The sequence below is a fragment of the Corvus cornix genome, chromosome 1A, assembly GCF_000738735.6.
Source record: "Corvus cornix cornix isolate S_Up_H32 chromosome 1A, ASM73873v5, whole genome shotgun sequence".
Taxonomy (NCBI): Eukaryota; Metazoa; Chordata; class Aves; order Passeriformes; family Corvidae; genus Corvus; species Corvus cornix.
The window spans coordinates 63,261,889-63,277,983 of record NC_047057.1 but is presented as its reverse complement, the minus strand read 5'-3'; the positions used below and the strand labels follow the sequence as shown (position 1 = coordinate 63,277,983).

Sequence of the window (16,095 nt, the reverse complement as noted above, 5' to 3'; positions counted from 1 at the left end):
AATGAGTTGCCCTTTTCTGGATAGAAGAGCAGCAGTTTTCCAGTCAGGATGACCAACTCCAGCTTGCTGCCAGCTGCTAGGAACTTAGAAAATGCAGTGGGAAGAAGCATTGGCTATTTATGTCATGTCCCAGAGGTCTCACACCAACCTAAGAGAGACATGATCCAGAGTCCGCTTCCGGGAATTTGAGGCATCCCTTTCCTCGCTGCTGACTGTAAATGCAGTGATGTGGAATGGGAATCTCAGCTGCAGGAGCTGATCCACTCTGCTGAAAAAAGGCACCCACACAAACAAATTAAAGGAGTAACTGAATCAGAAGGCAGCAGCAGCAAGCATGAGGATGATTCTGTAGCTGGCTGGGGAGAGCTCTCCGTGTGCCACATCTGAGGGGAGTTTTCCTCCCCTGGGTCTCGCAGGGAAGGGAGGGTTCCGGATTGCCTGGGTGTGGGCTGCAGGGTTTCTCTGGTGGTTGAGCCAAGCTCCCTCTTTCTTATTTGCTGAAATCTTCAGAGCACATCCTGGAGGATACACACCTGCAAGCCTCAGGAAATGATTCGGGGAAAAAAAAAAAAAGACTTAGCAAAGAGACAACTCTGGATATCAATTTGAGGAGACAGAATATATAAAATAGGTAATGCCTTCCTTAGCCACCTGCCTAAAATAATTCTTTGCACACTTCGCAATTTTAGTGAGCAAAGATCTATATATACACCATGGCAAAGTGCACCCTCACACAAATCCTGTATCCCTTTAAGCACCTGTGTACCTACGAGAGACGGAATGCCCAGGAACTGTAGCTGTGCAGTCAGCTTTTTAATGCAGCCCCCAGAGTTTTTCTACCCATGTCCTGATCAATTTCTTATGCATTCAGGTGTTTCATTGATTTACATTTAATTGATGATCTTGAATGTAATCTTGCCTGTAATCCTGTAAAGCCTGGGACAACCCAATACTTTTCCTTAAACCCCTGGCTGCCTGTTGGGAGGAAACACAGAGGTCAAGTTAAGGAGTGGGAAAACAAGAGACTAGGGTAATGAAGGAAGCTTAAAGAATAAAAAGCACCTCTGATTCTTAAACTGGTTCAGACACCTGGGCTGGTGGGTCAGGTGCACTCCAGAAGCAAAGCAAACAAGTGCTATGTCCAAACCTGAGAGGAACACAGTTATTACAAAATCACTGGTGAAAGGGACCCACAAGGATCATCCAGTCCTGGCCCTTGCACAGCACACCGCAACAATCCCACCCTGTGCCCGAGAGCGGTGTCCAAACACTCCTGGAGCTCTGGCAGCCTTGGGGCTGTGACCACTGCCCAGGGGAGCCTGTTCAGTGCCCGACCACCCTCTGGGAGAAGAAAATTTCCTAAAATCCGACCTAACCCTCCCCTGACACAGCTCCAGCCGTTCCCTCGGGTCCTGTCCCTGGTCACACAGAGCAGAGAGCAGTGCCTGCCCCTCCTCCTTCCCTCCTAAGGAAGCTGCAGAACTGCTGTGAGCTCTGACCTCAGATTTCTCCAGGCTGAACAAACCCAGCGACTTCAGCCGCTCCTCTAGGACCTTCACCCATATTGTTACTGTTGAATTAAAAAAAAAAAAAAAAATTGAGGAAAATACCTTCCGCTCGGACGTGTCGGGGGGCTGTGGCCGGCCGGGGCCAGGAGCGAGGCCAGAGCCGCCGTGTCCGCCGCGGCCCCTCAGCCGCCCTGCCCTGCCCTGCCCCGCCGCGGTGCCGTCGGAGCGCGGCCGCCGGCCCCGCACGCCAATCAGGGCGGCCCGCCTGCCTTCCTGTAGGTGTGCCCGGCTCACCTGGAGCCGCGCTCGGCACTCATGACATACCTGCGGCCCCGCGCAGGGCGGCGGCGAGGCGGTGGCCGAGGGGCGCCGGGAGGGGCTGCGCTGGCCCCGGCCCCACGATGTGAGCCCGGCGCAGGTAAGGGCGGCCGCCGGGGGCGGCGTTGCCGTATTCCCGGGAGAGGCGTTGCTGTATTCCCGGGATCGCCGTTGCCGTATTCCCGGGAGAGGCGCGGGCCTGGCGCCGGATCCCCGCGGAGCCCGGGCCGGGACGGACGGAGGGGCGGCTGCCCCGCGGGGCCGGGGCGGGGGCGACGGGCGGGCTCCGGGAGCGCGGGGCGGGAGGGTGGGGGGGACGGGACAAGGGGGAGAAGGAAGGGAGGGAGGGCGGCCGACCCACCATTTTAGGACCCGAGGGGGACGGGAGGAGGGATCTCCGGGGAACGAGAGCTCGCTCCTCCCGCGGCGGGCCCGGTGCGGGTGCGCGGTGCGGGCGCCATCGGGGCGCGGAGCCTCCCGGGGTCGCGGCCGCCGCGGGGGCGCTGCGGGAGTCCCGGTGCCCTCTGAGGGGGCGGCGAAGGGGGCTCCGGTCCGCCCGGCCCGGGGCAGCCCCTGGGGGCCGCATCCTTGGCGGGGGCTCCGCGCCCCGACGGCAGCGCCCGTCCCGCCCGCCGGCCCCCGCTCCCCTGCCCGCTGCCGTCAGCAGGGAGGGCCCGGAGCGCAGGCCCGGTCCCAGGCTTGGCTGCCAAGCGGCAGCAGGAGCCTCTTCCCGCAGAAATGGTGCCTCCCACGCAGGAGCGAGATCCCACGGTGTTCGCCGGGTTTTCAGCTCCCGCCGGGAGCTGCGGCCCGGGAGTCGCGGGGGTGCTGTGCTTGAACTCTGGACACCTCCTTGTTTTCTTCCTTGCCTCGTGACTTTTATGGCCTGTCACGGAGGGAAGGCAGAGGAACGAAAGGCGAGATCCCTGCCTGCTGCTCGCTTCCTGCCTCCTTCCTGCAGCCCCGGCCACCGCAGCAGCTCTGATGGCAACCCCAGCGCCACAACCAGCCTGCCAGGGGGGGAATCCGAGCTCCCACGGCTCTCACCTGACCCATCGTCCTCCCAGCACCCATGTTTGTCCTTGCTTGATGCTTCGTTTATTCCCAGATATTGGCTAAGACTGCATCAAACCTGGTAGGAATTATGGGGTCAGAGATCTGAGCTCAGCTCATCAGTGTTGACTTGTTGCAGATTTTACCAGGGTGCTGCTGGATGTGAATGCCAATGCTGGCTTCTGGAGCTGGGTGCCTGTTCCTCCTGGACCAAGCCACATGTGTAATGTGTTGTTGGAAGTTTTGTGACCTGATTCCTTGGTGTTTTGGAGTTTCTCATAACCTAAACGACTTGGAGATGGCTTGGATAAGGGCAGAGTCCTTTTAAAGGGTTGCACCTGAGGGAGGTGGCTTGGTTTGGAGGAATAATGTATGGGTGACCCAGATTTCAGAATTGCACCTGAATTGGACGAGGAGGAGGGATCCGTAAATCAGGCTTGAAGTTGTAACAAATCTGAACTCTTCTTAGTTTTTGTTAATGTTAGGAGCAGCTCAGCTGGCTTCTGTGTAGAACCTCGTTTTGCCAGCTGGTGATTTGAGGGTGGCATTTGTCCCATCCTGCCTGTATAGCAGCCTCATGGTCTCGCTAAATCTCAGTGGGGTTGTACGGTCCAGTCACTCGTGACAGCAGGCGACTGGGCTTGAGATTGGTGCTCCTGTTCTCTGAAATAGTGGGACACAAATACTTCCTCTGGGAACCTCTTGTGCATCCTGATAGATTTTGATGGTAAGAGTCTGTTCCATGGGCCTTTTTTTTTTTTTTTTCCATTTCATCCTGCTAACTTTAGATGGATGTTATTGCGCTTGTTCTGTTGAGTCTTATCCTTTCTTATGGTTCACTTATTTCATGTGCTTTATAGCAGGAAAGAGCCAAATTATGCTGTAGTTTTTGATGGTTTTTTCCTTCTTTTTTTCTCTTTAATGTATTCTACTTTGGAGTCTTGTTTAAAGTGGGCTGTTTTATTTAATTAGTTTGTATTCATATAACATTCACTCTCCATAGTCATTCCAGGCAAAATTTAAGAAACAGCCCGCAAGGGATTTCAAATTCTTAATTGGAATCACATTTTTTTCCAAGGATGTTTGATTCTAAAAGTTTACTGTGCTTTCCGTCATCTGGTATCTTTCCAGTTGATGTTGTTTGCTTAGTTACTGTTTGGCTAAATTATCCACAGCTAGTTTATTTCAGTAGTCATGCCTGGGAAGTTTTGCAATTCCTTTCCGCTTTGCAGCTCCTCACTGAACTCCCGTTGAATCTTTTAATGAAGTACTCAGAAGTGGCTTCAGTGCAAATGCAGTTGTGCTGTATTGTTTTGGCACTTGGGCTCTACAGAGAGGTTATTTCCCTCTTTCCTGAGGTAATCACATAGTTGATGCTCAGAGTATCAGCCAATTGGAGACAGATACCTTCACCTGACCCCTGGCAGGTATTTACATTCCCAGCTGGTTATCACTGCATCGAATCCCAAATTCTACTAGAAAAGTACCCAGTCTTGATTTCAAGATATCAAGTGATAGGCTGCACTGGTTCCCCAGGTAAATTATTCCAATGGCTGATTACCCTCGCTAATTTCTTATCTCCATCTGTTCGGCCTGGCTCCTAACCATGAAGTCTTGATGCAAGTTTTCCTGCCAGATGACGGAGCCTGTTGCTGCCAGAATGACACGTTCCAGCTAAAAGATGGCCTGCTGTACTGCAAGTCCATGGCTGTTAGCTGTGCTGACCTCTTCCTTCTGGGAAGAGGCAGCTGTGGAGCTGGAGTCTACGTGATCGGTGTGGTTTAGAGCAGCAGTGGAGGGTGCTTGGCCTGATGTTTGTGGCCAGGCAGGGCTTCCCAGGAATTGTGATTGAATAACTTGTGTTGCTTGGAGTTGGGCTTCACTTGATGAGCAGCCCAGCAGAACAACAGGCTGCTGCTGAAGGAACGATCCAGTTCTCATCCAGTCGTGACTGCAAGCTCCTGCTGCTTCCCTAGGGTCGGCTCTAGTGACCCAGTGGCCTCAAATCAGTCCAGTCACTGCTCCAACTGAATGTTAACCCCCTTCCCTAAACAAAAAAATATGGAAGTTGGATCAGCCAGAGAGATTGCTGAAGAAGTGTAGCATGACACTGGGCATGAGAAACATGGTGAGGGACCACTTCTTCCAACAGCAGGATTAGGTGCCAGAGGGAATCACACATTTAGTTCCTACATTTCTGGGCTTGGATAAACAGGCTGTGGTTGCACAAATCCTCTCAGCTGGCACTGCTGTTGAAAGAAGCCGTTGTGCCTGCCTGTTGTCATCCCTGCTGGTTCCCTGTTGCGGTTTGTTGTGAGACCACACATAAACCTATGCCACCAGAAGAGAAAGAGCAGAGGATGGAACTCCTTTTGGCAAGCTGAAGAGTTGGTGAAACTAAGAGTTGTCACAAGCACACCTTACCTTAAATCTTCATGGAAGGTGATGTATCTTTTCGCCTTCCCTCTGCAGCATATGTGTGAGAGCAGCTGCCCTGATTTACTCAGTAGTGCAGGTTAACTCTGTTGCATGGCTTGGGAGAACTGGGTTTAACCAGGACTGGGTTTAGATCAGCGGCTTTTATGTCTTTGGTCAAGAAATGTGTGTTGAAATTTGTTGTGTGGGAAAGCGCATTTAACGTAAGAAAAGGAGGTCTAAGCCTTGGCTGTGACACGCTGCCACCTATGAAAGGTTCAGTGGTGCAGAAAAGTTCCAAGTTAATGCATTCATGCATTCTACATGTGAGTTCTCAGTGGTGCTCAGTGCTGAGCAAGGTGGGGTGCCCTTTTGGGAAAGCTTCATTAATCTTGTCTCTTCCATTAACAAGGGACTCCAGCTTCCTTGCTCTTTCAGTAGAATTGATTTGCTGAGACAAAACCCATTCCCCATTTATTATTTGAAACACCATTCCTTCAAGTCCCAGGCAGAACACTGCAGGATGAGGAACAGAGCCTGTGGTGGGGACTTGTTTTGACCTCATGTTAGGGGGGTTGGATTAAAAGTGAGATGAAGTCAAAGAAGAAATTCCCATGACTTTAGTACAAGTTCAGTGCAAGGTCAGGGGGAGGGCTATTGGTTTTGATAGTGGAAAAAATTTAGAAGAGGGAAAGTTATTATCATGACGTATACAAATTTATGTAGATAAACAGACACATATGTAAATGTGTACAAAATAGAGGATGTTCTGATGCTGGGAGAGGTTGAGGAGGAGTGGCTGAAGAAACTGTAATAGGATAGCACACAAGGAAGGAACTGAGGTGGGAGGAAGCACAGGACCCTGCTGCCGGGAGAATACTGCATTAAAGCAGAGCTGGCCATAAATTCCCTTCCTGAAAACATATCCTATTTTCAGTGTCACGGAGAAGTGTGTGACATTTGGACACCAAGCCACCTTTTTGTGATCTCAAATTGAACACCCAGGTGCAGGCAGGGGCTCAGTGTGTGAGGTTCACTGCCCATGGCCTCGCTGGTGCTCAGAGTCATTAAGCACTGGGGTTCCTGGTGCTGATCATACACAGAAAGTCGCAAACCTTTACCTGGGCCAGGCTGGGGTGGTGCCCAGTGGGACCCACGAGCTGGGTGATCCCCTCCATGGGCAGAGCGGAGGTGTGCACTGGTAGCAGACCCAGCCTTGCACAGGGTGTGACTGGAGGAGGAGAGGGGAGGGACAGCTCCTGCTTCGTCAACAAATCCAGCAGCAGAGTTTATGAATCTCTTCAGGTTGTGGAAGCCCAGGGATAATCAGGGGACGCAAGTGTGAGTTACAAGCAGACCTGTAACTAGTTGGACATGGTCCCTGTTCCCATCTGCCACAAAGTGGCTGCCATGGCTACACTTGCATATTCACTTGGTAATAGAAATTGATGCACAAAGCAGCATTAAGCTAACACAAAGGCCACTAGTGGGATGAGTAGAAGAAGAAGATGCTTTGCCCATGACCTTGCTGGGCAGCTGCAAAAAATCAAGATGTGTAAGCTATGTGGTATGTGTGTTTACACTCACATTTACAGGTGTAATGATCAAAAATGCCTACACAAATTGTTTGAATACCTTAACTCTTACCTGGGCCCTTAAATCTTCACTACAGATTGCTGTCCTGTGATGAGAGGCTCGTGGAAACTTGGAAAGAGTACATGGGAAGAGTATAGCTTTCACAGCAAAAGAAAAGATGCCATACCAGTGCCTAGAAAAGCTCTGCTACTGTAGCAGCAGATATCTTTAGTGGGTCTGGGCTCCAGACAAAATCCTTGTATTAAGCCTGAGTTTAGATGCAGAAGTTTTGCTGTAGGTATTCCGTAGTGCAGGCGACCAAGGGTAACTCTAGACCTGTGAAATGTAATCCAGCTGCAACATTTGAGTCACTTTCCTTTCTGAGGTACTCTGAGATCGCTGTCTGGTTTTACAGGTGAGGGCTGCCAGGCTGCTTGTGAAGTTGAGAAGGTGCAGTGTGTATCTGTTTCTGTTCTGTTGCTGGATTTAGGGGAGCAGGGATGTTCTGAGTATGCTGCCAGCTCTGCAGGACAGGAACAGTGTCTCAGTGCACAGTATTTAGAACAGTGAGGATTCAGTCCTGATGGTTGGTATGGCTCAAGTAACCCTTCTCATTGTTAGTGCTCTTCTTCTGTGACTTGCTTTGCACATGAAGATGTTTCAGGCTTGAGTCCAGATACAACAGAGCTGATAGAGTGCTTTGAGAATGATGCACTTTTCTCTCCTTTCTCCACCCCTGCCCACAAGACTGTAGAATATCCTGAGTTGGAAGGCACCCACAAGGATCAATGAAGTCCAACTCCTAGGCAAGGTGTTTTCTCCTGGAAAGGCATGTCCCAGGTATAGGCAAGCAGAATCCCAGGATGGGCAGTGGGAATAGCACTGGCAAGGCTGCAGTACAACACACAACCCTGTCATGGCTCTATGCTGTGACAAGCCCTGGGGCAGAGAGAGAATGCTGTGGGGAGACAGGCAAAAGGAAGTGGGACTATCCCACTATTTTTACAGCAAATTATGGGTTGTGGCATGTTTTCTTAAGTGTGCAAGTGATTGAGGGAGATGGGTTTGCCCCTCAAGTCACCCAGTAATTTCTTAATAACTACTGGTGCTGTGTATGGGAAATACATGACTGCACTGTCACTCTCTTCTCATCCCTGGGCACAGCTGGGAAGAGGGAATGTTCTGTCAGGGCATCGTGGGGAAGGCTGAAAGGGAAGCTGTAAGGTGTTGCTGTAGGCACGGGGTGAACACTGCTTGTTTTGGTGCCATCTGGGAAGGCAGTTGTCCTCTGACACCACTCCTACAGTTCACCTTGTCTTCCTGCCCCTGCACAATGAGTAAACTGAGCTGTTTCATTTCGGAGAGGGGAGAGAGAGGAAGGTGAGCGATTTGGAGGTATGCTGGAGCAATGAAATGTGCCTTATCCTGGAAGAGCAAGGCCAGGCATGCAAATTATGTCATTGTAGTGTGTGCTCTGTCACAAGGGAGGGTCAGGGCCATGAAAAGCAGCTAAAAATTGTGTCTGTGTCTATAGAAGAATCACGACAGCTGAGTTGCCCAGTGTCTGAGTTGTACCAGACACACCACAGGCATTTTTCCTTCATTCCATACCAGTGTCATTTTTACCTATCCAGCTGCTGAGGGTGTGATAGCGTTGATATCAGACATGAAAATACACATCCAAGTGTAAAAGGGAAAAGATGGATTGATTCTGGCTCTGGTAGTTCTAGCAAAATGGCTTTAGAAGAGACCAGAACAAGAAAAGGTGAGATGCATTGCCTTGCGTGTGCAGTGAAAACTGGCATGGTCAGAAATCTCATGTTCAGTGAGGCAGTATGGAAGCAAATCTACCCTGAAATGTATTATAATTGTGTTTTACTAGGATTTTGCCTTTGAAAGCTTAATTTAAAAGGTGGCATTGTAAAAGGTTTTGTTGTGACTGCTAAAAGAGTGAAGAAAGTGCACTGAAAGGGGAAAAAAGGTATTAACTGATGTGGGAGACAAATACAGAAGTGTCAAGGAAAGCATGTACAAGAACACCAGCTTGGTTTTAACTATGTTTTGGTAGAGAAATACAGTTTTGTATTTAGTGGGAGCAAGACATACCTGATGCTATATGTCCCAAGTTCATAAAATTGATAGAATTGGAGAAAGGGTCTACCCTGAATGTTGGCACAGTGAGAAATAGACAACTGTGAATATCTGACATGTGTGAGGTTATGGGAGTGGGGCTTTCACTGACTGGGCAGTGAGATCCCTCCAGTACAAGTGTGATACCAGAATGAGCCAAAACAACTACATTGTGTGAAAGATCTCTATTATTTGTAGTAAACAACTTTACAGCACAAAAGGAAAACATCTTAGTAATGTGTTTTGTTATCTGGAAGAACTTGGAGGCAAAAAGACACGGAAGGAAAGAACAGAGTGAGCAGTTGATATATTTTTGTTGGGGAAGGGATTGCTTAAATAAGACTTTGCTTATGGTTGCAATCAGATACGGGGTTTATAACAGGGCTTTGCATATTCAGTACACTGAGCAGCCACTCCCTGCCTAATCCTTAGAGTATGGCTGTGAGGTAGGAGGTACTATTACCCCAGCTGCACCGATGACCCTCAGACAGGCAGAAACTGCTGCAAACAGCTAGAATTAGGAACTGGAAATTCTGCTGGATGAGGGCACCATTCTTGGTTGCCTTAAAAATGCCCAAAAACTAGTTACAATCTAAGTCTTCTGTAGAGATTCCTTTTAATGAATGGCTGCAGCAGGGCACTGAAGTATCCTAATGTGTGTTCTTCCAGCCTGGATTATGTTACTGGTGATAACAGCTATCCTTTGTGGGCCCCGCTGGCTTGAAATTTCTGCACCCGTGTTTAACTGCTCATAGGCCATAGCTGTGAGGAGAGGCAAGACTTAAAACAGCAGGGTGCATCTTTGTCACCTTCTGTTAGGGCAAGTGCAGGAATAGGCAAAATGGGGTGTTGCCCATGTTTGCATCAAAAGCAGCCATGCTGTGTGTCCTTCTGTGGGTATAGCTGTAATTGCTGTACCTCCTAATTCACTGGCACACATGGAAAAGGTGAGGTGCTGGCTTCAGTAACAGGCAGCAAACATCTGTGCTGAAAGCTGTGTTCCTCAGGTGCATCAATCTGGCAGAGGTAAGACCAAATTTTCCATACAGGAAGGTGTTTGGGAAGAGGACTCCAAGAAGGAGAGCTCTGGCTCTTCCCTCCTTTTTGGGCATGGTCCACTGGCAATCCCAACCCTTCCCCTTGAGGCGCTCTGTTGCTCTTAGCTTTCCCAAACTACAGTGGTCACACCACATTGTACTCTTTGCTGTTATGTTGTGATTTTTAAGCACAGCAAAGCATTTTGCCCCGTGCCAAGTCCAACGAACTCGTTTAGGTGAGGTTGGGCAGTGTCAGAAGGTACAGCTGAGAGCTGCCTGTGAGGCTGCACTGGCAGAACTCTGCTACATCTCACTGACCTTGGCAGAGATGGGACATTTTCGTGTTTATTTATGCCCCGCTGATCAAAGCACGTTGCAGGTAATGGGAAGGCAAAGGAGCCAAGTCTCTGATTTCATTTGCCTGGTGCCTATGGCTTCCCATGGGAAGTCTCTCATGGATGGGAAAGTATGCACCAGTCCAATTAGAATATACCATGCACGCCTGCGTAGGCCAGGGGACGCGAGGACTTTGCATTCCTCAGCCAGAGCTGTCGTTTTGTGACCGTGTCATAAAAGAGGTGAAGGAAATTGTATCAGCTCGATTTTCCAGTGTTACTCATGGCCACTGTTAAGTTGCCTCATCCTCTAATTTCTCACCAGCACACTGAAGTCAGGAGCTTGGGGTGAATTTGAGGCACACAGACCTTATTTTACGCCTCGTCATCGCCATCTGATAAGGTGGGACCTGGGAGGGGAAAGAGAGATGTGGTTTTACATGCCACAGGGCTGAGGAAAAGGAAAGCCGTAGGCCAGTCGAGAAGAGTCAGAGTTGATGTCTTCAAAGACTACCAAAGGGCAGTCTTAGGATCCTGATTGCTCAGCTAATATCTGAAGAGCCATGCAGCCATCAAGGACTGCTATTTTAGGAAATCTAGAAGGGTGGTGGTGGGAAGCAGACTCTGCCCCCTCATTCGTATACAGAAAAATTAAAATGGAGGAGGGAAGGATTAAAATATCTCTAATAGTTCCTTATGCATTGAAACTTGTTTAATTATTAAAGTGGGAAAAATATTTTAATTAATGCATCATAGAAATGCTTGTGATATTTCTGAGCTGGTATAAAGTTAATGCTTTAAAGTAATCTACACTTGGAGGTGTACTGCACATGAAAGTACGTGGACATAATTTTTGCCCATTGACAAAGAAGGGGAAATAATACTGAAATAGGGAATATCAGTATTGTTCATCTGTGTGTGCTGTTTCTTAATTTTTTTTTAAGATTCTACCTGCAGGGCTCTACTTTTTCTTTTTAAATTTTTATCATATGCTGTGTTAATGACAGTATTAGGAACTAATGCTAAATCTTAACTAAACATCTATGTAACTACTGTAATTACTACTATAAACTTTGAAATAAGGTTGTAGTAATTGGTAAAGCTGGTTATAAAAAGCATTTTCTGAGATTGATGTATATCAGTTACAGCATTTAAACCGCTGATTTATACAACTTTTCATAGCTTGAGCTGAAAGACAAGGTCACAAGAATGTCTTCCCTTCCCCTTCCCTTTGGAGTGTTTCCATGCTAGACTTTGCAGGTTTGAGGAGGTTTCCAGGGCTTTTCCTAGGATCTCCTTCATGTTACTTGTTTTCAGAGTTGCTCACAGGGGCTGTCTCCTAATTCATCTCAATTTCATGCAATATCCCCTCAGAGCCAGCCTTTTCCTACAGGGAGAAGGCTGGCTGTGGGTTCACCAGAACAGCAGTCAGCGGCAATAATGAGACAAGGAAACATTAAACCATAAAAACAATGGCTCATTTGGAAATGGTTGTAAATCCAATTAGAATATCCTGGTTCCCTGGTGCCCACTTCTCACCTGGGAGGGCAGCAGGCGTGTTCCTAGCAGAGGGCCAGGACTGAGGGTGTAAAACCCCCCTGCTCTGCTGCTGTTGGTGTGTGTGGGCTGCCGAGGGAGCACCTGGCTCTGTGTGTGGAGTGCTTGGCAGTCACACATGGAGAGACACCTACGCTGGAGCGTCAGGGACTGGCCTGTGGATCCTGGGTGTGGTTTCACCAGAACACAGGGCTAAGTCCAGGTTTCTGCTTTCCTGCTCCTGCTTTGCTGCCCAGCCCAGTGTTCTTGTCCTCTCATGCAGCTTGTACAGCTGCTCTGAGGTCAGCACAGGGAGGACATGGACCTGCTGGAGCCAGTCCAGAGGAGGTCACCAGGATGGTCTGAGGGGGGAAGCAGCTCTGCTGTGAGGAAAGGCTGAGGGAACTGGGATTGTTCAGCCTGGAGAAGAGAAGGATTTGGGGTGACCTCACTGTGGCCTTGCAGTGCCTGAAGGGAGCCCACAGGAAAGATGGAGAGAGACTCTTGACAAGGGCCTGGAGTGACAGGACAAGGGGCAATGGCTTCACACTGTCAGAGAGGTTTACATTGGGAAGAAATTGTTCCCTGTGAGGGTGGTGAGGCCCTGGCACAGGTTGCCCAGAGCAGCTGTGGCTGCCCCATCCCTGGAAGTGTCCTAGGCCAGGCTGGATGTGGCTCTGAGCAACCTGGGATAGCGGAAGGTGTCCCTTCCTGTGGCAAGGGATTGGAAAGAGATGGTCTTTAAAGATCCTTCCAACCTGAACCATTCTGTGATTCCATATACAACTGCTGCAGGGAGCTGTCAGGTTTATCTTTACTTACTTACCTTTTCTCCTGTGTCACATCTTTATGGCTGCTCACATCACTCTGCTCCTGGGTTGTTTTTTTTTGGCTCGACAACTCCCTGGGATGGCTCATACATGGTCATGTGTGCACTGGCACGAGAGAGATGTTGGCAGCAACCTGGATGCATAGTAAATTGGTCTGTTCTGGATTTTCAGGGTTCCACATCAAGTCTTAGTTGAAATTTATTAAGAACTGATTCCAGGTGGTGCGGGATAGTTTGTACAGTCAGCAGCAGAAGGCATTTTTCTTTTAAGGAATGGAATATAAATAAATGAACTTTGCAGAATATCTGCAAATATCTACATTGGGCCTGACAAATTTGATCATTCATCTTTGTTAACCCAATTATATCACAGTGTATTTCACTGCCCTTTTTTTAGTTTCTGGTAGCTCATGTAGCTCACTGTATCAGACCTAAATATTCTGCACTGTCATCAGTCCCAACCTTTGAAAAAACAGGGATCAGGCAGAGAGGGGAGGGGGAGTTGCCCTTCCTTTCCTTAGTCACAAATTAAGGTTTAGGATTAAGAAATTAAGATAAACCCAGACAGCGAGATCTAATTTTTGAGTCATACGTAGTTTTTCAGGCCTTTTCCACGCCCATTAAAGGCCATACATCCATTTTTTCTTAATTGTAAGCCAAAACTCTCACATAACCACATGATTCTAGGAAGTGGGACTGTATGAGAAACAGAAAATGTTGTGATGTGCACAATAAACCTGTGCCGGTTGGCCACACAAGCCTTAGACCATGAGTAACAACAAGTTTTCCGTGTGTTTGCATTAGTACCTTCCTATTCAGCACCCACACAATTCCTGTGGCTTTGGGTGTGTGAAGCTATTTTTCCACAAGGGAGAGGGAAGGGGTCCCCGCTGGTGTTTTCCCACATTTACATTTCTTATAACATTTTATTTATATCTGATACTTTTTGCTTCCAATAGCAAACTTGTCTCATTGTAGCTTCTTCGATCTAAGGATACCAGTTAAATTTCCAAGAAAAAAATGGTTTGTTCCCTGAGAAGCTGGGTTAGGGGAGGGTTGTACCAAAACCTGTTTTTCCCACACACATCCCTACATCCCTTTTGGATGGATTTTCTTTTTTCTTTCTTTAGATGCAGTTTTCAATACAAAGTTCCATCACTGTTACAGTATTGCCAAGTATTTTTCATTATGATACAAATCTCATCACTTTTTCAAACAAATCTCAGTGCTGGAGTCATAAGGTAATTAAAACTGGTATGGGGAGCTAAGGCTGAAAGCATGCATTCTGAGGGCACAACACAAGGATAAATGTGTGATTTTGTTGTTGTGGTTGCTATCTCATGGGATTCTGAATCCAACAATTTTTTATTGTTCTCTCAATTGGTGGTGCAATATTGAAGGCAGAGCATGACACAGTTTTCTGCTGTTGTTAAGGCTGATGACATTGTGCTGTCACTACCATGGAATGATATACAACTGCAAGTTTATGGGTATTTTAGCATTTCTTTTTAGTTGCATAGGATGTAGTTTATCTATTGTACAAAAGCAGGATTTTGCCAGTATATTTCTGGCTGGGTATATATCGGTGTTTAGCTTGTCAATTATCCCACAGTGCTAAAATGCTCCAGCTTTATATTCTGTGGGGCTCTGACAGCTACCAGAAATCTGACAATTTTCAAGGTGGAACTTGATCTGGCTGTGAAAGAGGTTATATTACGTGTTTGCCTCAGACAGGATAACTTTGGAGGCCCTCTCTGCAGGGCAGGACAGTTTGTCACAGTTCAGTTTGCTGAATATTGTTCATCCTTATCTGCTGTAGCTTAACTGTGCTCGGGATGGGTACAGGTAACGTGACAACAGCTGTGCTCACAAATGGTTCCACTGTGCAGGCTGGGCAAGGCCAAGCTTTCAAGTGTGTTTCCAGGTCCTTTGATGTTTCAAGGGCATTTGCATCTGTCAGAATGGTTTGGTGCAAACATGAGTGTTCTTTAATCTGAGACTCAAAAACAGCAGCGTGGGATTCTTGCTCATGCGTCTGTAGCATAGTAGGAGACTCCGAGATTTCTGCTGCTAACTGGAGAATCTCTCCCATGAAGGTCCTGAATCATCCTGCTCAAAGAGCAACCGGGAACTCCTTGAGTTTGTGACAAATATGCCATCTAGGAATGTGTACAGCAAGCTGCTAGCAGACACTTCTGCATAAAATGTCGTAGGGGAAGTAATTGGGGAAGTTCTTGCTGCCTTTTGTGCTCCAGATGTTTCTGTCAGTTGTGTCTCCATCCCCAGAGTTTGTAGAGAGACCGGCACAGAGCAACTTGCAGTGACTCAATACATTACTTTCACTGTGGGAGTTCTGCTGCTCTCCAAGTAGTGCCAATAATCTTTCTACTGAGCTCCAGCAGTGAGAATCATACACTATTTTTGTTTATTCTCATATTAGAAGACTGCTTATATATCAAGGCATACCCATTACTTTTATGAATATAAACTTAACCTCTGCTTAGAGTGAACTGAGTTTTTTGCTGTACAGGTGACCCCATTTTATCTTAAGAGTGAATCACTTTTATTGCATCTCTGGGAGGTGCAATGTACAATCCAAGCTGTGTTCTTCACTTGCTGTTTGCCAAATGTTCAGTAGCAATTTCCAAGATGAAATTTTGTTCAACCCAAAATCATATTTCTCTGACACTTTTTTTGTTAGCATTAAGTATTATAATCTAGTTCAGTAGAAACCAATGTAAGAAAAGTATGGAAAAGTATCCTTTTATTTTTTTCCCCCTCAGGTGGTGAGTCATTAGATAATTAATAGGCTCAGTGTATCTTGAGTGTGCCTACCATGAGTGAAAGCTGGTGAGATGCAACTGGGTGTGTTAAAACTTGGGCAAACTCTCTGCACTGGTATGACTGGGAGGTCTCACTCGTGTTTCTCAAGCTTCAGTAGCAGCTCAGATGCATTTTCCAGGAGGTCAGGTACTATTGGCAGCTCCTGATTCCCAGAACATTACCAGCACTGTGTAGCACCACAGTAGACTCTACATTATTTTGCTTTTTTAAACCACCTTTCTTACTAAGTCCTTTCCTTCAGCAAAGCTCCTTCTACTCTCCATGCCCTCAAAGCTGACTCCACGAAACATTGTTTCCCTCCTTCCTTCTTATCTCTAGCACCCTGTGTTATCTCTTCCTGAGCTCAAGAGTTTTGACCCCCCTCCTTCACCTCCCTTGATGGGTTGTACAGCGATAGAGCAGCCTGGGATGGTGTGTGAAGATTGGTGACTGTTTCTTTGCAGGGGAATATGTACAGTGGGAATCTCTCACGTAGAGGGACACGCAGCTGAGGAAGCCAGCCTAAGCATGGCAGG

At 47.7% G+C, this 16,095-nt stretch overlaps 1 protein-coding gene across 5 annotated transcripts in view; it reads left to right on the top strand.

The window, feature by feature from the left end:
• The first annotated feature begins 1,835 nt into the window (after positions 1 to 1,835).
• The window catches only part of ARHGEF5 (Rho guanine nucleotide exchange factor 5), a 33,484-nt gene continuing 19,224 nt past the window's right edge, over positions 1,836 to 16,095 (top strand). The window contains exon 1 of one of the 5 annotated variants that reach the window (XM_039570334.1): positions 1,836 to 1,926. Coding sequence is in view for 2 of the 5 variants with exons in the window: in XM_010410243.4 (XP_010408545.3) it covers positions 3,604 to 3,606 (3 nt within the window). In the remaining 3 variants the exon portion in view is untranslated. The other 4 variants (XM_039570335.1, XM_010410245.4, XM_010410243.4 and 1 more) reach the window with 4 other exon arrangements.